Here is a 25,479-nt window from a genome sequence, read left to right as displayed (position 1 = left end):
TGAACCCGCGATTCTAATTAGAATTATATTGATGTTTAATTTCTCAATTTAACAAGAAGTAAATGCGTTGCATTAGGGCTTTATATTACTGTTCTATTGAATGGTTGATTATGGGAAACGTGGGTACGTCACCATTTATGTAACATTGTTTGATTATCTTTTTGATTGATAAAACACTTTCTGTGAAGTGAATTGAGAAATTTGTAGGAAATCAGCAAAAACAGCATATCACGATATTCCTAGTAGACCCAAAACCCTGTTTTTGTTTTCCATAGTCTCATTAGTTTCAGTTTGTTTTGTTGCTTATTGCGAATAACACCCAATTTATCTTTCATATTTTATTTATTATAATAAGTACAGTGCTATAGTGTGTTAGGTTCCAGATAAAATACATCATTGAGATTTGGATAGATAATTCTTCTCTTGAAATCATTTCGGAATCATAACCGAAAAGACTTAGTGAAAGTTGATTATCAAGGGAACAGACTGTAAATAATAAAAACGTTTGGTAAGCTGTCCCATACATTTTTAAATATTAGCATTCATATTAATTTTCACATTTAAAAGACATTTATTGAGTAAATTGGTATTATCATATCAGTATATATTAATCAATATTTTTCAACGATATTTTCTCATCTTTATAACTCATATTGTATCGATCTCAAAAAGTAGTAATCAGAAGGCGCTATGGTGCAAAAATGATATAAACGACTGCAAACATGTACTTGATTCAGCGACTGCTAAGCTGTCTAAAAGTTTCAGCTGGATTATGATGTAATATTATCAGATTTCTTCAGATGTAAGAAAAACTGAATATCATAAATCCATGACTAGCATGTGCCTCAATCAAGTAACTGAAGAAAACAAAATAATGTGTCTTACTATTGCGAAATTTTTGATTAGTAAGCATCAAATTGGTCCATTTATTGGTTAAATTGTTATATGCGTTGAAATTGGATTGATTATGACAACTCTAGGAGGTCTGCACAATGGATTAAAGCGTAACAAAACCGTCGGGACAATAAATTATTAATAATCGTGTCCAAATTGATAGAGTCCACAAAAAAAAATTATGATTAATTTTTCCAGGCACCTAATAAGTGTGTTTAAACTCCTGTAATAATAATGGATTACAATTGTAATAAGAATATTTGACTATTTACTGTTGAGGTTTCACGGAAAAGTGCTTACAACGTTAAAAAGTCAGCTTCCTTTGAAAGATGCTAAATTTAAGATCGGCTTTGAAACTTTTCTCAGAGCTGGGCTTTGAACATACACACACACATATTAATTTTTCTGTTTCCGAGAAACAAATTATTAACCAGGTTGCCGGAGCAATTATCGATTTCTTGCTTCGAAAATAATTGTAAACGATTCATAACACACGCCATTATTCTGCTCGTACGCTCTTATTACATATTTAAATGGTTGTTTTCTTTTTTCTTTCGAAAAAAATAATACAATATGCAAAATGTTTTAAAAATCTTTCCCTGTCTCAGTTTCAGGATTTCGAGTCGGACTGCCAGTGTACTCACGACGTTTCATCATGGCCTCTTTAGGTGGACCATGGCCTCCCCTGTTTTTCATGCTTTTGTTCATATGTACGGAAGTTCGTTTGAATCCGATGACGTGTGGACCTGGCATGAACAGCCCTGGATGTAAGTATGACTTTTCTTCTATGGTTATCGCGTATTATTTTAAAATTGATCGTCGATCTCATCGTAAATCTTTTACAACCATCGGTGAACTTGGTGGAAAAACCACCATAACTAATATTGGCAAATCAATTTCGATATGTGCACCATCACGTACAACACGCAATATTAATTTTGTTTTATTCCCAGTATCAGGGCAGACGTTTTTAGTTGATCATTATATACCGTGAAGAGATTGTTCGAACAGTATTCGTATTAGTCATTTTTTTGATGTTCTTGATCATGGAGATAATTACAAGATTATTTCAATATTTGTTTTTGAAATACAACTCCTATTTCTCGGTACGGGTGTCATTCAAAATTGTCATAAAATCAGATTCAGATTCATTTCAACAATTTGTTTTTTTTACAATTAAAACTATAAAGTGGATTTATTCGTGAGTATAACTTTCTATTATGTATAGCATACAATTTTGTGATCAAAAGAACAGTGTGTTGAAAATATTCATCTCCAATACGTAAAAGATTGATAGCTTCAAAAATTCACACTGATCTGTCGGTTTTTTATGATGTGATAACAATTACTGTTTGACATTGTTACTACACAAGCCCCACTGATTTTTTTCATTAATAAATGCATTTATTTCCGTCTCCACTACTTATTGTACTCTAAAACATTTTCAAATAGCTCTAGGTCTTACCCTTTTGGAATGCTTCAATTCTTTGTCAGTGTAAAATAATAATTCAGTAGTGATTTTTTTGACAGCAGTTTGAAATTAGTTTTTTTTATCTAACTTGACTCAAAAGTAAGTCATTTCAAAAAATTAAAATGATTAATTTTAGGGAATATTTTAATTGACAATTTACAAGTACTAATTACATTTTTTATTATTTTTATATAGATACTTACCCGGTGGGTGATATAACGTTGGAATATGGAAACGACCTGAATATTCTATGTATCTTGAGGGATGATACTTATGGAGAAAATGCCAGTTCCCGTATGTCATTCAGACATTGCAACACAACGATGCCTGTAAGTTATCATTAAAATTTAATGTCGTTATTTTGTGGTCTAATGAAATTCTTAAATTTTAGTCTGATATTTATAATTCAACGGCGATCAAGCTGCATATTGCAAAACACGCATTGACGTCCAGTGCAGATTACTCTTGTTTCATCGATAATCGTATGGTTTGTCACAACATTGTGACAGTAGGAAGTAAGTAGTTTTATTTTTATTTAATGCAAAATTGTTATATAGATTGTAAGCTAATGTTTGTTGTTTTATTGTGACGATCTAAAAATCAGCGTATTTTTAGTATGTACTTAAATATATAAGTGCTCCTTGTCATACCACGTGAAACACTTGGTGATATTCTGATCTAGAGCTATGACTTTTTGGGTGTTTTTTATAAATCAATGATGTATACTAAATTATATAATAAATAAAAATATATAAAAAATTATAAGCTGATAGAGATGACAGTGGACAAAGGGTGTATTAAAAAGGCTGTAATTCTTCTTGTCATGTGAAACATAATATTTAAAAAATATCTTCTTGTCAATTAAGAAAGTCGCCTTATTTTCTAGTCTTTAATTTCTTAAATGAATAGCACGAACACACCATAATTTTGTTCGATAGAAAGTTATATATTGATAGAGGGTTCTTAGAGCAAATTGGTTAACAAACCTTCTTTTAAAGATATAGTTTCGAGTGTCCAAACTTGTAACACATACCGAAAATTATTATTTTTTACAAAATTCCATACCCAATAAATATAAAACTTACAGCAAGGAGTGTTATGTTGTAATGTATAAGGCCACAAATTAATTTTACATGAGTACATTTCTAAACAAATTCATGTTGAAGCCTTTACTTTTCAGTATGTGTCATTTCCTCGAGCTGTGAACAAAACAGTTTTTCAGTGCGTTGAAAATATGTATTTTAATTTGAAGAGAATAGTGGGTCGAGGCGATGGAATGCCGTGTGAAGCTTATGGAAACCATGCTTTAACACGTGAATACTGGTGGTGATTTTGACACCGAAAACAAAGCGCGTTCTGGGCAGCCAAAGAAATTTGAAGACGAGATGAAACCACGAACGGGGATCGCTATATCGACTACAATTAATGTTCTTGTTGTTCCGACACATGAGTACTAACTTGCTTGAGCAACGCTTCACTTCTTACGAAGATACCAAAAAATAGGTCGATTCGTGAATATCTTCAAAGGATACGCCATTCTTTCGAGATGAAATCCGTAAATTGTCTGAAAGATAGTAAAAAGCAGCGTCTATCGATGTACAATATTTTGAATAAAATATACCGATAAAGCTTCAAATTAAAAAATCCTCTAAAACTTAATTTATAGGCCTAACAAAAACTCCATAGTTTTGTTCAATAGAAAATTATACAATGGTGGGAGTTTTTTTGAAACAAATTAGTTATTAAAACTTGAAGTATCATATTGAAAAAATTCATTACGAGTTTCAGGATATAGTTTTGGGTATCTAAATTTGTAAAATATACCGAAAATCGTTATTTTATTCAAAAGTCCATAATAAAATCGCTAAAAATACTACTTCCAGAAAGTAGTTTGTTTGGTAATGTAAAATCTTTATTTTTTTTGATACAACAGTACTGGTTAATCGAAAGATACTTTCAACTGGATCTAAAATCAAGAAGATTGATTATCGGCCAATTAAAGAACCAATTTGGACTAAAACATCAAACCAACTAGTAATTCAACGCACTCAAAACAAAGTTCTACGATTAATTACTAATGCTTATCGCTTATGCTTATCTACTACTTAACCAACGAAGAGCTGCACGATGACTTCGAAATCAAACGGTTACACGAAGTGATCCAAGATTTCGCCTTAAAATATGAAATAAGGTTGCTAAATCCCAACAACGTGGAAATAATACAGTTGCTGCACAACACGCAGGAAGTCTGAAGATTGAAGCGAACCAAACCACACGAACTTATTTAGTGTATAAGTGTAGCTTAAGTAGTTTAGTATTATTTTAATTTGGGAAATACATACTGGCGTGTTAATCCCGTACTCGCCTTGCTTGTGTATTACTGCAAATACAACAGAACAATGATAATAAATGAATTTTTAAATTAAGATTGTACTAAGCATGTCTAATGTAAGATGTAATTATTAAAAAAAACAATATTGATGGAATGAGTGATCGATGAAAATGAATGAAAATTAGTTCTGATCGAAATATTGTGTTTCAGCAAAACCTAAACCAGTTGAGGACTTCGATTGCATAGGGCAGAATTATGAGAATTTTACGTGTACATGGACGATGCCACAGAACTATGTGAAGACGAATTACACACTGACGTATAAACCCTTGTTGCGCCCTCAAAGGTATTCTAACTCCTCTAAGAAAAAGGATCCAATGTATGTAAATTATATTTAAAAAAATCGTTTTGGAAATGATGATCGAGGACGTTGCCGTCACGATCTTCACAAGAGGAAAGGCGTTTTAAAGTTTTGCATGAACATTTACATCCAAAATGATTTTTTTACTGCATGCCATCTTGTAGATATTAGGAAATGAATTGCATGACGGTAAATGTATATTTAATGAATACGTGACGCTACCTTTTTAGATCGACCTTGAACTGCCCCCAAATCGTGTACAAGGATTCCAAGTGTTCTTGCACTTGGAGTTTGTCAACTGAACCTCAATATCGCCACGCTTACGAAAAATTTATATTCAATCTTACAGCAAATAATACTTTTGGAACCAGATCTATGGATACTATTTTGAACCATTTCTCGAGAGGTAACACTTTTTTTAATAAAAGGGCTGGAGCTTCATTTCCTTTTTGTTCATAGTTATACCAAATCCTCCGGAGAATTTAACTGCTGTTGCGATAGGTCCCCATTCCGTCAATTTATCGTGGGTTATTCCAGTGCATGTTCGTGATTTTGCTGGTGGCTTGAACCACAGGATTAGTTACTGGATTAACGGGATCAATTCTTGGAAAACACTCCCAAGTATGTACAGCAACGGCAAAATATCTAAAGCGACTATGGAGAAAGTTCTCGTTGATTTACCATATGCCCATTGGCTTTACGATATACGAGTATCAATGAAATCGGGCAATGCTACCGAAGAGCGATTCTGGTCAGCAAACTCTTCTGTTCACGTCCTAACCGAATCGAAACTGCCAGATAGGCCACCTCGTACCGAGATCGGGTGTTTTGAGTGGTTGGAGGGTCGCCACATTATGATATATTGGGAAAAAATCCATGATTACGAAGAGAACGGCCAGAATTTTTCATATCACATAGAAGTAGACGGTTTCCCCGATATTAAACCGAAGAAACTTAGTTCGAGTTATGCCCGTTTCGAAAACGTCGAGAACAGGAATTATACGTTCAAGATTTGGTCCAAAAACATAAAGGGTCTGTCCAAAGACTATTCGGTCATCTTTGTTCCTGGCAGTAGGTACAGTAAGTATCACATCTTTACACATGGAGGATTTATTATTAAATATTCTTTTCTTTAGCGTTAAAAGAACCAGAGAATTTCGTGAAGTTCGATAAAGGTTCCGGTCAATATGAGCTTGAATGGTCAAATACCAATACTGATGTAACCAATTTCACAATATTTTGGTGTAGTGATTTGCGTGATCGTCCGTATCAATGTGATGTAAGTACCCCAAATATTCAAGTGATCTCCATATTATTTTAATTTTATTAAATAGGGCAAACTCAATTGGACGATCGTTGATAGACACGTCAATAATATGTCCTTATCATTCAACGAAAGTAATCTTGATTCTCAAGAGAAAGATATCTTTCAATTGGCTATATCAGCCAATGGATATCGGACCAGTAGTGGAATGATGTGGGCTGAATGTACAGTCATACCTGGCAGAGGTGTTAAACTAAGACAAGCTTACGTGAAGGATGTGGGATCAACAACGATGGTAGTTGTATGGAAACTAGATTGCTTTAAAAAAGGCAATCTAATTGGTTTTAATATTACCTACTGTCCTACTATGCCCTTCCCGCAATCTTCTGAGTGTATCACAAACACAACCAAATATACTAACGTTAGAGATCCTAGAGCTGAAACAGGCACAATAAGAAACTTGAAACCGTATACACGATACAAACTTCAAGTTAAGCCAATACTGAATGGTTCAGAGAGCCAGTTTAGCGAATCGATGTTTAACTCCACCTTTGAAGGAGAACCCACCGAACCAAGAAATTTGCGATTATGGGAGGTTACTAATTCATCTATTAGGATCAAGTGGCAAAAGCCTGAGCAGGAGAATGGTTTCATACGCTATTATAATGTAACAATTGCTAATAGGACGATAAAAGTTCCGTCGGACAAAAAACAAGACATTTACGATGTTACTTTAGATAATCTCACGGCATCCATTAACTATACTATTAAAGTAGAAGCGTGTACAGTCAATTGTTCTGAGGCTACTTTAATAGCGGCTACCGAAGTTGGAAGTAAGTTATTTCCCTTTTCTGTTGGTATAATCCTTCCAATAAAACAGCCAATGCAAGTCATAGATGAGAACAAATGTAAAATTCGTTTTAAACTCGGAGCGGATTTTTCTTTCTTATTTTACCCTAGTTAAAAAATAGACATAATGCTGTCCCTTGGAACTAGGGATGCGATATGTCGGTATATTTTTTGAAAAGTATCGGTATTTTTGGCCAATATTTTTTTGACATCTATATCGATATTTTTTTTTTGTCGGTATTAAAAAAATTAAAGATATTTCTTAAACATTATAAAAATATTACAAAATTGGTACATAATTTTAAATGTTTAAATCAATCTATAAAATTCTATTTGTGTTGACACTGGCTCTACCCGCTTCTCAAATGCCTACAACACCCTTCAAAACGTTAATGATAATAATTAGAAGTTACAAAGCGGCAAACGTACCAAAATATCCAATCTGATGCTACATTTGGATGACGTGACGTGCATTGGTATGTTAAAAATCAATCAAAACCTTTAACTTTTGAATATAAAACATGCAAGCAAATAACTTTTATTCGAAAAAGTATTTATTCTTGAAAAGAGCGATTTTTTATCAACATTTTCAAATTGTAATGCTAATAATTTGCAATAGTAAACATTTTAGGACGTAGATACAAAGTATATATTTTTCTTCTCACAACTGAATTGTTTATTCTTCAAAAATTTAATGAATAAGTTAAACCAGGAATGAAAGGACGTCTTATTTTATTAAAGCATATCGATAACAATAAATCACAATTTAAAAATGTAGATTACTTTGTTATCTACTTGTTATATAATAAGAGGATATTTATTCCCTAGTTTGAATTAAAACACTTTCGTTGCCTTATCCTGACTGTCCCGTTATTTCATAAACGATTAATTTTAGGACCCAATATAATACCCAAACCATTAGCAAATTGGGAAAAGTCTCTTGTAATGCTAAAATGGGCTAAGCCACAACCCATAGAAGCCAGAATCGACTATTACCAAGTGTGGATTAGTGTAAATAATAAAGAGCAATATTTCGTACATGGTGATGATATTGTTCAAAATGTTACAGGTAAGGAAAGAGTTTCTTTTTACTTAATTGATGATTTATTTTTTTATTTATTTAGAACCAATGTATAACATCAGTATTTGCGATGACAGCACGAAAAATTTATATGTTAAAATAAGAGGAGTGAATGTACTTGGTGATAAAGCTTTGGAGGGGCCTTGGAATGAAAGAACAGATTTCCCTTGTTTTGGCGATAACTCACCACAGACTCTCATTATTATAGCGTGTATTTCTGCCGCTATTATCTGTTCTGTAATTCTCGGTTATGGAGCAAAAAGGTAGGTTATTATTCATTATTTTTATATGACGCACATCTTAATTTGTTTTGTTTTTTTTAAGGATATGGGCTCGTATATTAGGTATGCGCAACGTTCCTGTTAAACTTCCCGATGGTCTAGCGGCTGTGGTTGAAAATTATCAGGAGAAAGAGAAACATTCGGACGAACCGTTATTATCTAAGAATTTCCCGAGTCAGAATCGAAACCCCAGCGGCGAGTCCAGCGGTTGCAGTTCGGGACATGAAAGCGTTGCTTCATCCATCGAATCTACCGGTCATCTTTCTGCGTCCGATTCTGGAACCGAACAACCTCGATCTCCATCATTAGGAGAAACGGATACTAGAGATGTGGCTCTAAGACAAAGGGTTACAAAACCTACTGGCAAAAAATCCGGTGAGTTATTGAAAATGTTTTTATTCAATAGTCTAGATTTTGACATTGGCCAATTTGTTACAGATTATGTAATAATGCCAGAAATACAACCTACATGGACATCGAAACAAACACCAGGTTATAGTATCATTGGATTAATGCCATCTGCGAAGAAACCGGAACCGAATCCTGATTTTATGGTTTTGTCAGATTTGACGTCGAAACCTTCTTATGTTCCTTTTGCCGCGTCTCTTCCTACGCAGTCTGTTAACAATGAACCAATTACGCGTTCACCGACTAGTGGATATGTACCGTATATGCCCCAAGAGTCAGTGCCAGTGAAAAATACCGATTACGTTATGGCCGGAACACCATCAAAGAACGCGATCATGCCAACAGTACCCTTTCTTAGAAAGGAAGATAACTCGGGGTATGTTAAGGCGCCACCTCTGGAAACTGCTAAGCCGGTGTTGACCAGATTTCAATTTCCATGGGAACCACAACAGGCTGTTGAGCCTCCTTCATCAGGTTATGTGGTAGTGGGCGATCCAAAGCCACAGAATATCGATTTGGATCTTCAGCAGAGTTCTAAAGGATATGTCCCCCACAATATTAAACTCCAAGCTACGAAATCATTAAAAGAGGATTAACTTTCAAGTTGTAGTCTTAGGAGGCGTTGGCAAAATTAAAGAAGAAGGAATGTAACGATGCAAACACTGTATTGTTTGCAGAAGTGATTTACAGTGGCTTGAGAAACATGTGATTCCTTTGAAAAATGTGGACTTCTATAATTTCATTTTAAGGCACTTTATTCAATTGACAGATTTTATTTTTATTAAATTATTTATATGTATTTGTAGGTGTCGTCTGAAAGTACTGTGCTTAAGAGATCTGATTTAGATTTAACTGTTATTTTGTACGTCTTAAGATGACAATTTACGGATAAACCTATATCGATTTATTATTATCGTTGTTTAAGTCGTAGTTTCACTGTAAATTTGGTTCAGTTATTCGAGATACATATCATTCTAAGTCGAGACATAAAAATGAGAACAACTTCATTATGAATTGTTTTTGCGATTGGTCGTGCTTGTCGATCATGCGATGTCTTTATATTCTGAAAAATTATACTCAGAAGTTTTACACATTTAGCTTGACGAATTAATTTATTTGATTAATTTTGTGTTGGAAATGGCTTTAATAACATTCGTTCCTATCATATAAAGACATTATTTAATAGACAGATAGGCACTTTGGAAAATAAATACCTGTGATAATCTAGTGATCATAACGTTCGGTGAAACTAAAACTTTAACACTAACTCTTTATTAGTTTGTTCTTGTATATATCGTATTTATATTAAAAGTAATTCTTCCTCTTACGTTGTAATTTGTATATAATTTATTAAGTAAGATTCAAGGCAAATAATATCTATGTAAGTAATGAACGGATATGAATATTATTCGTGCCTTAAAATTTCCGACTGATTTAAGAGAGCAGACAACTGTGGTGTTTAATATATGTGGGCTTAATAAAACGGACGAAATGGGATCTTATAAAAGGACACAGTGACTCAATTTTAATTATATTATGCCCATTTTAATGCCACGCTGCATATGGATTTTGCTGTTTTATGTTTAGTCGACTTGCCAGAAATTAATTTAAGTGCTTTTATTTAAAGAAGTAATATATCACATTATAGTGATAAGCGGATAATTAAAACTATCCCCCATCACGTCGCCTTTTTATTTGCCAAATTGTCATACTTAACTCACATCTGTCTTCTTTGTTTTAATCTAGCAGTTCGTGTTTTTTTTTCTTTTTGGCCCCGAATGTTCCAGCTTTAACGTTAGTTTTGTTGTTCACGCCAGTTATACTGACTACAATTATAATTCATCATGTCTAAATTTTATTTCATGTTTATATAAAGAAATGCTTAAATTGGCGTTTACTTAAACAAAATTATTGTCATGAAATTACTTTTATAGGTATAAAAATGATAAGAGAGCTCACACGATGTATTTAAATTTTTTTCATTTGTCTTTTGTGAAAGGTTTGTAAAAAACTTCGAAAGGTTTTGAAGATTAACATTCACTTGTCTTATTGGTACTGTATAAAAATATCCACAAAAATATATTTATGTAAATCAAAATGTGCTTGTTTCCTCATTGTATGATCGGTACAAATGAGATGTCGCTACAAATGATTATTCGTTATATATTTATGATTAATATGTCTGTGATAGCAAAGTCTACTTTTAAAACTTATCTTATCTTAAAACTATCTTACTTTTAAAAAATATATATTAAACCTGAAGTGAATGTTATTTTGCATAACCCTATGTTTTTATATTCGTTTTTTTAATAATTTAGTATTTATCATTTTCTCAACAATGTTAAAATACTAAATTCCATAGAAAAATGAATTTATATTTTTAGATATTAGATTTTTTTTCACCTTACAGTTAGCAGCTCGTGGAAATTTAATAGACAGGGTTTTCGATTGAAAGAGTTATTTAGATATAATGTTACGAACTAATCGCTTACAAATTTTCACATTCATCTGTATAAGCCGTGTTCCTCCGTTAAAACTTTTATTACAAAAATATATATAGATATATATATTATATAGTGACTACCATTTTATATAAAGTTTTTTATTTGATTTCTAATACCTTTCTCCCCACTTCGCAACTCATTGAATATATATCAAAGGGTACTTTGCTGATTTATAACGTTGCTCTTTTGTTAATAGTAATGTTACTGCTGCATATGTATTGGTTCTGTTCATAATGCACTTTAATTAACAAGGCATATGTACAAGAAACATTTTTTTTAAACAGCCTACTGTGGAAAAATCGCGAAATCGCGTTCCATTAATAAAAACAAGGCAATATAACAGTAAAAATGATAAAGGAGATTGGTTTAAGTTCAGGTTTTATCAAAAATCCCTTTTCATGAAGAATTGAGTATTAGACGGACTTTATAAAAATGATATATATATATTATATATGATTGATTAATTTACATAAAATCAATCTGCGTAGCAATCTAAAACATTGAAAATTCCTTGATTTGAATTTGTGTTATATTTACACGGTATGATGGGAAGTTCTTTCTGTGGACGCTTTATTGACATGAATACGTTATTTCAGAAATAAATGTCAGAAGTGCCTTGAACATGGTGATTTTATTCAGCCTAACTCAGCAATGGTATATTTTGAATGGTCTGAGATATTCTTGTGCATAAATATGACCTAATTTAAGTGCAACTATTGAAATATCAGAACCAAATGATGAATATAACTATAAGAATTTTCTGCTAAGCACATCTAGCTATATTGTAATTGGAGCTATATAGAAAAATACCACTTCCACATTCATTACAAAAGTGTTAAATAATAATAGTGTATAAATTGTCAGTTCTGTTATTTCTTCGACTATGCATTATTGAAGTAGAATAAAAATACACCATATTTTTCCTACAAACCACAAATATGTCTCCTATGTTCACTATTGAGCACTTAGTAATAAAAACAATAGATATTTTGCAATATTTTTATTTAATAATGTTTGTATTTAACCAGATGGGATATATAATGTAGGAAAAAGAGTGATAAATAAATAACTGAAATATTAAACAAAAATGTACATTTTATTTAAATAATTTTCGATAATAAGGGCCATTTCTAAATCCTATAAATACTAATAGTAAAAAGTACAGTATAATAACAATCCAAAGGAAATTTGCTTTTATAAAAGATTTTACTGCGCTTGGAGCTCTAGATCTGTACACTAAAATATATTCCACCCTCACTAGTTCACTATTTTTTACCACAAAATATTTTTCTGGAATTTCATCAAAGCTATTCTGGTTCATAGACCTCTCTTTATTTGCTTTATCTGAAATTTCATATAGACAAAATATTTGTTGAAATCAATATAACAATTCTTACCTCTGCATTTGACTTCTTCTTGGTCATTAATAATACCACTTACAGCTATAATACTGTGTTTGCTTCCAAGTATACTATTTTTCCATGTTTCCCCAAATGGTGCATAGTTAGTTGATACTGATATTTCATCAGATAGGTATATTCCCATGCCAAATAACACTTCCTAAAAATGAAAATATTACTGTTATTATTTTTTATAAACTAAAACTATGATTGCATTATTACCTTTGAGACAGAAAAATGTGTTTGTAAACCAAATCTTAAGATTGAATAAAAATTTGATATTGAACTTCCATGAAATGCATAGAAAACATCTTTTTCGGCCACCTTTTTTCTCCAACTCTCATCCAGTCTTTTGGTAAAATTTACTTTAAAAACAAATTGAGGAATTGTGCTATTAGAATTATCATCTTTATTAATTGAAACAGGGAGTTCCTTCTGGAGAAAAATTACAAATAAAATAATATGAATCATTCAATTACAAACATTTATAAAATAAATTTAGACCATTTAAAAGTTTCCCTAAACAAAATATATCTTACCAATGGGTATGGAGTTAAAACTGGAAAACCAGATTCAAAAAATAACCATGTTAGTAGGTTTATTACATCGTTTGGTATATTATTTGCAGGAAGTGTGAGAAAATCTTTCAATGGAGGAATTTTGTCACAAGCTTCCTTCTAAAAAAACAGCATCATTTTAAAAGTTAAATCATACATACCATCTAAAACAAACTTACAAGGGAGATAAAGTCTTTTTCATTAGTTGCTGTAAGAAAGTAATGAGGAAATGGTCGTAAACATCCATCAGCTTTATATGACTTTAGAGCAGCAATAAATATACAAATAGTCAAGTCACATCCTAAAAGATTTTTTTTTATTTGGTACTTCAATTCCTCAATTTTTGGATTAATTTCTTTTGGAAATATTTTTCTTTGTCTTATATTGACATTTTCTTGACTACAAGATTTTTCAACTTGTAATTTTACTTTATCTTCTAATTCTAATAAGTTAGTTTCCTCGCTTTCCATTATTATACTTGTGCTATTATAAAATGCATTACGGTTATTTAACCATTCTTGTTTGATCAACTTGTTCTCTTCTTATTGGACCATTAAAATTACAACAGAATATTTACTAATCAGCTGATTGTCAAATTATATAAACAAATAATTTTATATAGGCAACCAGAAAAAGCACAAAGGCTTATACGTGTTATCTAGCCTTACTTATTCAAACGTTCTAAACTGCTAAATTGTTTTTTGTTGATATATACCTGAAATCAGAACATTAAATGCAAAAAAATATAAATAAAACTGTTTTTTTTCAAACTATTTCAATCGGTAGAATGGATAAAAAATATAATGTAAATAAATTAGATGAGACATTTTTTATTCTTAGTGTTTGTTTAATTTTTTAGCTTAAATACTTTTGTTTTTAATAAATATAAAAAAAATAAATAATAAAATCTCGTATTTTTGTTTCTTTCTATAAATTTATAAAAACAATGACATATAAATGTTATTTGGGTTAGTAACACAAAATGTGCGATATTTAATAAAAAAATCAATTAGGTCTAAAATTGCCAAAAAGAAAACATTTTTTATAACATGTAAGAAATATTGTCGCTTCCGGCTTATTTATTTATCATTCTTTTAACGCAACATTTTTATACTTATTTTTTACAAGATAATTTTAGATTCATTCTTATAAAATATCCATTGTTCAAAGAGGTAATATGAATGTTTTGAATTAACAATAAAAAAAATTGGTGACGGTTATAAACGGTTGACGAAAAGCCCGTAGACATCGAGCTTAGACTCTGAGCAGACGCAGACTGTAGAAGTATCGCTCTCCTTGCTTCATTCAGTAAAGCGCTTATACCTAACAGAATTGTGTTGTGACAAACTATAACCAAGACAATGTCAAGCCGTTAAAATTTTAATTATCAATACTCTAAAGAAGCAAGGAAATTATTTTAAAAAATAAAATAAAATGATATATTGAGATTTGAAACAATCTATTTAGGTGTAAAAGAAAACAGTTATATATATTCGAAAGAAGCTGAAAAGTGACCTAACCTAACTTCGCAGCTATAAAGAGATTCAGTGCTTTAATTAATAGTTTTCAAGAAATATTGTGAATAAGTGAAGTGCAAATTAAAAGAGAATCTGTTGGTGGTTATATAAATATGTCAAAAAATGTGTCTATGGAAATGCTGTTTAGTTAAGTTTTGGTAAGTGAACTTGGACCTTTCTTTTTTTAACCCTTCATAACCTTTGTAAATATCTTAAAAACATAATTTTTTTTTGATAATATAGTTTTTACTAAAGGAATTCATAGTGGTTAAACAAGTTTGTTCTGCAAATTTGATTAAATTATCATATTTGAATTTTTAAAAGTGGTAGGATTGTAAATGTTTAGCATATTTCCAGTTATCAGATTTGTTTCTATAAATTTATTTTTACCATTGATGTAATAAACTGGTTTTGCCTTTTTAAAATAGTAATTGATACATGTCTTTAGAAATAACAACAATATATAGATTTTGTGCAAAGAATCTATGTGATCTCCTTGTATAAATATTGTTAATTTAAAACATGAATTAAAACTAAAAAGAAACCATTTTGAAAATGTATATATATGTTTCAAGGTTATTTTAAAAAATATATAGTAGCAACTAATGTCGATTTTCTTATCGTTAATTTGTAAAAGCTGGATAAATACAAAACCGTTATTAGTTTAACATCACACTTGTTCTATTTACACATTTCAAAATGTTGTCCTTAAAATCGAGTTCTGGTTTTCTTGTATTAATAGTTATGCAATGTGATTTATAAAGTTCTGCATATTTTACCATCTTATTTGCACATTGACAAGTTAAAACATTTCTGAATTAGTATTGTTTTAAATAGTTTTTTTCCTATAAAACTGAGTGTATTTGGTTACACTTATTTTATATATAATTTGGTATAGGAAGTTATTAAATAGACTTTTATAGAGAATTTTAAAACTCATTTATTAAACAATAAATTTATATTTGTTATTATCTTTTCTCTTTGTTATGCTGCCTGTATATTCAATATATGACTAATAAACAAGGGTAGAATATTGATCAGTGCACCCAAACACTTGACGCTTTTATTTAGAATAGGGTAAATAGCATCCCCCTTGTATATAGAGCAACCAAATTAGGGTTGGTCCTAACAATTAATTTGAAACATGTCATTTTATATGAAGCTAACTTGATTATTTCTCAACAGTGTTAGTATTATATAAAAATTTGTACATTAATTCATGAATGAATAACAGTTAACTGTATCAAATATTAGAAATAAAACCTCCATATATCTTGGAGGTGTGGAAATAGTTGTGACGATAAAGAGATTTCAAGTTGAGACATTAATGGCCTCACCCAAAAGTGTCATAAAGCATTTGTTTTGTTCGTTAAAAGTAATTTTATTCAATTACAAGTGAATTGAAAAGTATTCTCGAGCAAAATTTCATTGCAGTAATTTGAATTTCGATAAGATATATGCTATTCAAACGTTAACAACCAATTATGCATTAGCAGTGGCGGGGTAACTGGACTTTCTTGCAATGCCTTTTTTTCAAAGTGTTGCAAGCTATACGACTGCTGTTAGACAGGAATTTTTGATTATGCTGCTCGTTTTGCATAGTTTTGTCTCTAAATTCGGCGTGATTTATGAACGTGCGTTTTTCCATTTTACGGTTTTAATTTAGGATATTCTACGTTCACCAACATACTTATTTTAGTTCTTCGGTCTTTTCTAGGTATTTTAATTCTTTTCTTTCGATTTTGCGTCTCAATAATAGCGTTTTATTTACGTTACGTAGTATACCTGTGGGAAAGAATTCCAACGTTGTGTGGTTGTTAGTCATCTTTTTCTTACCCATATTTTAGGTCCAACTAATTACACATCACGAGAATACTTTTGAAAATAGTAGGAATTATTTCTTCTTGACTCACATTAAATGCGATTTACTGACTACCTTTATACTAGAATTGTAAATTAGTTTCGAGGGATTTACAATAGATGTGTGAAAGTTCATACTAAACTATGCGTTCATATAGAAACTGTTTTTAATAAAACGGTTCCTTTGTAACATGAGCCTATATGTCTAAAAACTTGGGAAGAAAGCATTGTTGTTGACCATCAGACATCTTATCTCTTCTCATACCTAGACCATTTTTCAGGTTTCCAAAATGAATCAACATATCCTTTGTTTTTTTTTTAATTTGTATATGGATTTATAAGAATAAATTGTAAAATAACATTTATATTACGTTGGGGAAAATGTGATATCGTTTTTTTCCTAATAGATCTCTAATATTTATTTAATAAAAGCATGTTATAGCGGGTTTGAAAGGTAACAGTCTGTGGAAGATTCTATAGATATAATGTCTGCATTCGTTTATTCGATGGTGGTGTTCAGTGTCAGAATTGGTTTACTTCTTATCGAATATTTTGATGTTATAATCCATCATAAATAAAAATATATAATGTTTTGTGTATGTATGATTTGATCAATACTTTCTAAAATATAGTTTCTGAAATTAACTAAGTCCTTTTATACAAAACGGAAATTAAAAGGAAACAGTAACGTGTAAGATGAGATGTAATCCTGGACATGTCAGGATGGATATAAAACGTAAAATTGTCACGACTCTCTCATTAGCTGATAGACCGTTTGTAAATTTTCGATGTTCTATGGTAGGTAAACGAGAAGTGAAATAAGATTTCTTCGAAAGCGAACTTAATCGAATGAAAATGCAGCAAGGTGTCTTGTATTTTATGTGGGAGGAGCCTCGTGAACATTATTAGGCGCTAATTAAAGCCACAATTGATGATTAAAAACATATATAGTCCCTTTTAAATCGGTGTACATTTAATATAATTTATTACTCGAAATCTCATTAGGAGTAATCATTGTTTTTGTCGATATAATTGGGTTGATTGAGACCGTTTTTCATAAATCCAGTTCATCGTGACGAGTTTTATCTATCGTACTAACGATTTCTGGTTTTCTTCAGGGGAACTTATCCGTTGTTTTTCTCGGAAAAATCGACGGAAAGTGGGTACTAGAAAATTAACATCCAACTATGAAAATTGCTTACTACCTAACACAGAATAGTTTTCTTATTTTCTTCCTTATTCAGTGCTTTACTTCAATTTTTCAATCAAAACGCTTCAACAGCAATGGAGCCCAAGATCTAATCAAATATTGTTTTAATTTGTCTATTTTGTAGAAGGGCGAATTAATTTTGAAGGATTTATTATACATGGTGTCTCATTTAAAGCACTTGTCTTATGTATTAAGAGACTGAACAAATACAACCAACGAAATGTTGAAAAATAAATTAAATTGAACAAACAAATGAATTGTAACAGGATATGATGGAAGACTATCACTCCTATGTTATTACTGAAATATTGTACCTTTCATCATTTGCAGGAAGTTTTACTTTTTTTATTAGAAACATTTTACTAGAAAAATATTGTTAAGAGTAATTAAGGACTGTGGGAAACTTGACCATGTGCTTCAAAATATGTGAAAGCTTCTTCACCCGCCATATTCTCCAGACAATGCATCCTTTGATTAAGGAGCATTTATTATACTTAATGAATTAAAATGTTGATTTTAATCAATACACATTTTCATATTGCTTCCTATTAAGTGTTTTTTTAATGAAACCGTTTTCACCGCGATAAAAAAATTATAATGATATTCAGTGTTTTCCTTCGTGAGAAATCCGTTTTTCTTCTTACATCCTCTGAGAAAGACGTAGAGACGTAAAAACATATTTATTAATTGTTTATTTTCAATTATATTAATTCAAAGAAACATTTACATATTCATGTTTATATGATACTTGTGAAATGATGCGTATCCATTGTTAATGACATATTGTTTAGTAATTTCTACCAATAGAGTTGTTACAGTAGTTGACTGTGTAAAGAAAGTTGCTGGTAGTTAGTCGTGAAATGTTATTTTCCATATCATTGTTGATATTATTTGTCTATTTACGTAATATATATATAATATGTATATTTACGTAATATGTATATATATATATATATATATATATATATATATATATATATATATATATATATATATATATATATATATTATAGTTATTATTATTTTTATAGATACAAAGAGTTTAAGTAAAAGTAAACTATGAGAAGTTATTATATTTATATAATAAAATTAACGTATGAATATATTTAGAAATCATAAAAAGTAGATTTTGTTGTTCATTTTACAACATATAAAACAAGCAAATAGGATACAATAAGATACATAGTCTTGGGAACATTTTGTGTAGATCAAAACAGGAATCTAATCAAATACGCCAAAATAAAGTAAAATAAAGCCAAAATTGGTACTAGGCCCAGCCTACTCACCAGACATAGGGCCTCTTGATTGTTAGTTTTTGTAAGTTTATGAAAATGTCGTTTAAAATTAATTCACAGTAGGAACAACTATAATAACAAGTTCAACTTACTTATTTTTTATTGTAGTGGAGTGAAATCAGGATCCAATAAATACTAGAAGACTGATTAGATGAAAGAAAAAGCAATGGTATCATATCCATTGCTGGTAAAAATAAAAATTTGAAACTATATTTTGTATATTAATGAAGACAACTATGCTAATCATGTCTCGGTGAAATAATCTTGTTAATTTGATATTCAATCTTTGATTATATCTCGTCCATTTTAGCATAGATTACATGAATAACTTTCAAATATTTTGTCTTCCTTCAGAAGCAAATATTAATTAGTATTTTGCACATTTTACTTTCTCTTCAAGGGAACTAAGGAAAAGCTGTTTTAATAGGGTTGATTTATATTCCATTAAAAAAGATCAAATTTTTTTACCTACGAACAGAAATATTACCTCAGAAAGAACTATTTCGGTTCATAAAAGGGTTATGTTCTTCTAACGGAATTAGTTCATAAACCATTGTTTTACGTTCTTCCTTTATTTCCCATTGGAATTGCTAATTTTTAATGATCTAACAGTAAAAAATCAGTCTCGCTATTGTTTTTTTACTATTATAGTTTTAACTGAACTATACTTGGAACATTTAACAATATAATAACCATCATAACTAACAAGGTAGGACGCTAATAACTATAGATAACATTTAAAAGTAATACCAGAACTATTAACATTGAATTTTAATGAAGTAAAGGAACAGTGTATTACTTTTGAGGGTTTTGTTTTTATTCATCGTTCTTGGTTTAAAGTAGAGTTATAAGAAAAAGTCTGAAAATTAAATCAATTAAAACAATCTCAATTTTTCCTGAGTGTGTATATGGAAAAACAGGCAAAAATTTTGGGTCTCCAAATGAGCTGAAAACTTCATATTATATGAATATTGTGACGAAAAAATTATATAAATCGGTATTTTTTGTGTAAGACAAATATTTTTTGAAATACAAGCAAAAATCCAATTTGAACAATTTTTAACGAAAATTACTTTCAAGTTATATTTTCTAAAACCCTCAGAGTTACCTCAAAGATAACCATACCATCTTATTCAGCATCTAATTTTACATAATTGTTGGTATTTTCATTAATATTTCTTCGTTTAAACCAGAGTTATATGAAAAAATTCTGAAAATTGACAAAAATCGTAATTTTTTCTGAGTATATATATGGAAAAATAGGTAAAAATTTTGGGTCTCCAAATGAGCTGAAAACATCATATTATATAAATGTTGTGGCGAAAAGAACATATAAATCGGTATTTTTTGTGTAAGACAAATATTTTTTGAAATACAAGCAAAAATCAAATTTGAACAATTTTTAACGAAAATTACTTTTAAGTTATATTTTCTAAAACCCTCAGAGTTACCTCAAAGATAACCATACCATCTTATTCAGCATCTAATTTTACATAATTGTTGGTATTTTCATTAATATTTCTTCGTTTAAACCAGAGTTATATGAAAAAATTCTGAAAATTGACAAAAATCGTAATTTTTTCTGAGTATATATATGGAAAAATAGGTAAAAATTTTGGGTCTCCAAATGAGCTGAAAACTTCATATTATATAAATGTTGTGGCGAAAAGAACATATAAATCGGTATTTTTTGTGTAAGACAAATATTTTTTGAAATACAAGCAAAAATCAAATTTGAACAATTTTTAACGAAAATTACTTTTAAGTTATATTTTCTAAAACCCTCAGAGTTACCTCAAAAATAACCATACCATCATATTCAGCATCTAATTTTACATAATTGTTGGTATTTTCATTAATATTTCTTCGTTTAAACCAGAGTTATAAGAAAAAGTTCTGAAAATTGACAAAAATCGTAATTTTTTCTGAGTATGGAAAAATAGAAAAATTTTGGGTCTCCAAATGAGCTGAAAACTTCATATTATATAAATGTTGTGGCGAAAAAAACATATAAATCGGTATTTTTTGTGTAAGACATATATTTTTTGAAATACAAGCAAAAATCAAATTTGAACAATTTTTAACGAAAATTACTTTTAAGTTATATTTTCTAAAACCCTCAGAGTTACCTCAAAAATAACCATACCATCTTATTCAGCATCTAATTTTACATAATTGTTGGTATTTTCATTAATATTTCTTCGTTTAAACCAGAGTTATAAGAAAAAGTTCTGAAAATTGACAAATATCATAATTTTTTCTGAGTATATATATGGAAAAACAGGTAAAAATTTTGGGTCTCCAAATGAGCTGAAAACTTCATATTATATGAATATTGTGACGAAAAAAACATATAAATCGGTATTTTTTGTGTAAGACAAATATTTTTTGAAATACAAGCAAAAATCGAATTTGAACAATTTTTAACGAAAATTACTTTCAAGTCATATTTTCTAAAACCCTCAGAGTTACCTCAAAGATAACCATACCATCTTATTCAGCATCTAATTTTACATAATTGTTGGTATTTTCATTATTTCTTCGTTTAAACCAGAGTTATAAGAAAAAGTTCTGAAAATTGACAAAAATCGTAATTTTTTCTGAGTATATATATGGAAAAATAGGTAAAAATTTTGGGTCTCCAAATGAGCTGAAAACTTCATATTATATAAATGTTGTGGCGAAAAAAACATATAAATCGGTATTTTTTGTGTAAGACATATATTTTTTGAAATACAAGCAAAAATCAAATTTGAACAATTTTTAACGAAAATTACTTTTAAGTTATATTTTCTAAAACCCTCAGAGTTACCTCAAAAATAACCATACCATCATATTCAGCATCCAATTTTACATAATTGTTGGTATTTTCATTAATATTTCTTGATTTAAACTAGAGTTATAAGAAAAAGTCTGAAAATTGACAAAAATCGTAATTTTTTCTGAGCATATATATGGAAAAACAAGCAAAAAAACATATAAATCGGAATTTTTTGTGTAAGAGAAATAGTTTTTGAAATACAAGCAGAAATCCAATTTGAACAATTGTCAATGAAAATTACTTTTAAGCCGTATTTTCTAAAACCTCCAGAATTACCTCCAGAGTTAAAAGAATCATACCATTTTATACACATCTAATTTTATATAATTGCTGGTATTTTCATTAATATTTCTGGTTTAAACCAGAGTTATAAGAAAATGTCTGAAAATGGACATAGAATCGCAGGCATTGTAATGCATATGATGAGATCAAAAAATTGTTCTGAACCATGATTATTTTTATTTAATACTGTAGTGATATTGAAAACTGGGTCATCTTAAAAGAAAGAAAATAGGGTTGTCTGGAATGGAGATAATCAAAAATAAAATGTAGAAAATGAGTAGTATTTTTCTGAAAAAAAAATTATTATAACACATCTGTTATTATAAATATTTTACATATAGATATTTCCGTTCAAGGAAAGCTATCATTCGTGGGATGATGTCGAATATTGAAGGTGACACGAATTTGACCACTTTGTTAGTTTTGAAACTAATTCGTTCTTTCAACCAACAGCGCCATCTGTTTTATACCGTAAATATAACAAAGCCCGACTCTGTTTTATATCTACTGTTCTTACTATTATGCAGATTATGTTTAAATTTTATAAATCCATTCGCTTCAGGACTCCAATGGACGTTAAAAGGCGGCTTTCCTGTTATACATATTACAAGAATAAGTCTTAGCCTTTTTGCCGTTCAATTTAAATCTGACATCGCCTGGAGCCTTTTGAAATATTCCAACCCACACACTTACATACATGTATACCGCTTTACTTAATTGTTTCCTATTTTTTCTTCACTGTATTAATCATAATTGATATATGTAGTTTACGTTATTTTTGATGGGACCCCGTATAAAATTACTTTCTCTAAAATTGAAATCCTTTAAGTATACAGGAATTACACATGGCTTATCCACAGGGGGTAATAAAAATGAAGCCATCAATGAGAAATTGATTCTCGTTTCGTTTTTTTCTTCTATATTTGTTTATTCCCTATTGACAATGCGAATATTCCTCGTGACTAAAAAGGATTTAAAAAATTTAAACGATAAATATGTCAATTGTATCTCGATACGTAATCTTTACAACGATGTCTGTATGAATGTACTTTTTTGTCGGAGTTTTAAAATTACCATAATAGCAATAAAATGCTAGTTCCAGTCCTTGAATCTATCTTTAGCTATAACTTTTGCGTCATTCTCATTTTTTTTTATACCGAGTGTTTTATAATAAGTCATAAACTGTGTTAATATTGTCTTTTACCTATTTTTATGTATTTTAAAACCGATATATGTTATGTACAATTAAGTTTAACGTGTGTATTATCACGTTCATCTCGAAATATAAAAATTCATACTTTTACATGTTATTAATCGAATAACTAGTCTCAATTATGTCATATCTATTCATATGTTATCAACGGAAGTTCCCGTAAGATTCCCATGCATTTCAATGGTGTGAATTATGAGTCAATGATAACGCTGCTGAAATATTGAAATATTTGTTTTCGATAAATCTATATTTCTCTAATATTAAGTAAGATTAAGACTCCTTTTTTCATTTATAGATATTGTCATCAATTGTCTTGATCAAATTCTTGGTGTTTTGTTTTTTCGTCTAATTTTTTGAGAGTTGATGCCAAGAAAGTCCGTACACACATTACTTACAGAACACTGAATATACTTTTAAGCACATCTACATAACTTGTAAAGTTTTATGAAAATAATCTACTCGTATTACACACGTAAAGTTATAGGAATAATGTTTCAAATTTGGAATAAAGTAATAATTTTACTGTATTAAACAAAAATTAGAGATGATAAAATACAAATATGCTTATTTTTAACCTTATAAACTCATATATGGAGAAGAGGGAACACTGAATAAAGTTCTAATAACATCTACATAGCTTGTAAAGTTTTATGGCAACAATCTACTGACATTTTACAAGTAAAGTTTTTCGAAATTAAGAGAAACGCTCAAAATTCAAAGGCACGTACAATGTTTTCACATATTTTTTATCCATAAGAATCGGATATTTGTGTATAATGTTATTGCTGAGTTGATCTGACGAAAAATCGGAAGTCGTTTAGTGCAAAAGCCATTCAGTTTTCTTTTTAAGCACTAACTATTGCTAATAAGACCTCGTAGAAATATTGTACGCTACTGCTTCTATGGTGCATGGTTGAAGCGTTTAGCTTCCAAACGGAGGTCGCGGGTTCGATTCCTGACGGGGACAATAACTTTTTCTTTTTGTTTAGCTAGAACATTTGTCAAATCACCTAGATTATAACATAAAGAGAAAAATCAAATATTTTTAACAAAGAAATTGAACCGACTTCAAAAAATAAATAAGTAACTCACTAAAAATTAAAAAATAATCAAACTTAGATTTGTAACACAAAAAAATCGTTTTAAAATAAAATATGTACATAATAATCATTGTAATAACTAAACAAAAATAAACAAAACACTTATTTAATCTATCTACTACACTGATTTTATATTCTAATATATACACACAATTTAGCTTAATACCAACCTAAACCAATTTATCTATTTACAGTATTATTTTAACTACTACCAACTCATTGGGTGCTCAGTCGGTGCCGAGCCCAAACAATACAAAAATAATAATATAATTTTGTGACATATACAATTTTATTATATAAAAATAATTATATCATATTATTAATATATAATTAATATCATATTATATATTATAAATTCAATTACCAAGACAACAAATCTAAATTCACATAACTGTTTGGATTCAATTTTTTTGTTAAAAATATTTTATAACCTCATAAACTCTGATCTGGAGAAATAAACTCATATCTGGAGAAGAGAGAACACTGAACAAAGTTTTAAGCACAACTACATAGTCTGTAAAGTTTTATGACAACAATGTATTCATATTGTATACTTAAATTTGTTCGAATAATGCTTCAAATTTGCAATACAACAATAATTTAATTATATTAAAGAAAATTAGAGACGACAAAATACAAATACCTTTATTTTAACGGGTCAATTGAAAAGTACCCGGCCTGACATATAGATGGCGCTACCAGAATTCTATCCATATGTTCTTTAGTTAACTCCAACCTTCAAAAGATGCGTGTATAAATTTGACAGCTGTCAGATCATT

General features: G+C 29.8%; 3 protein-coding genes across 6 annotated transcripts in view; 2 read left to right on the top strand and 1 right to left on the bottom strand.

Annotated features, from left to right (window-relative positions):
• Positions 1 to 11,532, top strand: part of dome (cytokine receptor domeless) — a 28,217-nt gene extending 16,685 nt beyond the window's left edge. The window contains exons 1-13 of one of the 4 annotated variants that reach the window (XM_076405270.1): positions 336 to 508; positions 1,503 to 1,661; positions 2,561 to 2,694; positions 2,757 to 2,880; positions 4,908 to 5,043; positions 5,289 to 5,464; positions 5,518 to 6,138; positions 6,195 to 6,337; positions 6,393 to 7,155; positions 8,067 to 8,240; positions 8,296 to 8,515; positions 8,577 to 8,908; positions 8,972 to 11,532. In XM_076405270.1, coding sequence (XP_076261385.1) covers positions 1,550 to 1,661; positions 2,561 to 2,694; positions 2,757 to 2,880; positions 4,908 to 5,043; positions 5,289 to 5,464; positions 5,518 to 6,138; positions 6,195 to 6,337; positions 6,393 to 7,155; positions 8,067 to 8,240; positions 8,296 to 8,515; positions 8,577 to 8,908; positions 8,972 to 9,537 — 3,501 coding nt within the window. In that variant the 5' untranslated portion in view covers positions 336 to 508; positions 1,503 to 1,549 and the 3' untranslated portion in view covers positions 9,538 to 11,532. Of the gene's footprint in view, positions 1 to 335; positions 509 to 1,502; positions 1,662 to 2,560; positions 2,695 to 2,756; positions 2,881 to 4,907; positions 5,077 to 5,288; positions 5,465 to 5,517; positions 6,139 to 6,194; positions 6,338 to 6,392; positions 7,156 to 8,066; positions 8,241 to 8,295; positions 8,516 to 8,576; positions 8,909 to 8,971 lie in introns of those variants that run through there. The other 3 variants (XM_076405267.1, XM_076405268.1, XM_076405266.1) reach the window with 3 other exon arrangements.
• A 988-nt stretch (positions 11,533 to 12,520) lies between these two features.
• Positions 12,521 to 13,979, bottom strand: LOC143197101 (protein mono-ADP-ribosyltransferase PARP16). Its single transcript, XM_076405271.1, has 5 exons — positions 13,582 to 13,979; positions 13,385 to 13,522; positions 13,068 to 13,280; positions 12,843 to 13,005; positions 12,521 to 12,789 (listed from the first exon to the last, which is right to left on the bottom strand). Exons 1-5 carry the CDS (start codon positions 13,870 to 13,872, stop codon positions 12,542 to 12,544), a joined length of 1,053 nt encoding a protein of 350 aa, XP_076261386.1. The 5' UTR covers positions 13,873 to 13,979; the 3' UTR covers positions 12,521 to 12,541.
• Positions 13,980 to 14,643: 664 nt separating this feature from the next.
• The window catches only part of klar (klarsicht), a 193,451-nt gene continuing 182,615 nt past the window's right edge, over positions 14,644 to 25,479 (top strand). The window contains exon 1 of the mRNA XM_076404789.1: positions 14,644 to 15,077. The gene's annotated coding sequence lies outside the window, so the exon portion shown is untranslated. The remainder of the gene's footprint in view (positions 15,078 to 25,479) is intronic.

Source organism: Rhynchophorus ferrugineus, unplaced genomic scaffold (genome assembly GCF_030347505.1).
Source record: "Rhynchophorus ferrugineus isolate W39M unplaced genomic scaffold, kcgeb_rfMv2 rfM5, whole genome shotgun sequence".
In the NCBI taxonomy this organism is placed as follows: domain Eukaryota; kingdom Metazoa; phylum Arthropoda; class Insecta; order Coleoptera; family Curculionidae; genus Rhynchophorus; species Rhynchophorus ferrugineus.
Note: the sequence above shows the minus strand (reverse complement) of the source record. Positions and strands in the feature narration are given on the sequence as shown.

Bases quoted from the DNA above. Each gene is read 5' to 3' on its own strand.
- LOC143197101 (XM_076405271.1), bottom strand. From the start codon at position 13,872: ATGGAAAGCGAGGAAACTAACTTATTAGAATTAGAAGATAAAGTAAAA. The intron at 13,523-13,581 runs GTAAGTTTGTTT...CTGTTTTTTTAG, and splicing joins AAAAAGACTTTATCTCCCTT to AAGGAAGCTTGTGACAAAAT. The intron at 13,281-13,384 runs GTAAGATATATT...ATTTTTCTCCAG, and splicing joins TTTTAACTCCATACCCATTG to AAGGAACTCCCTGTTTCAAT.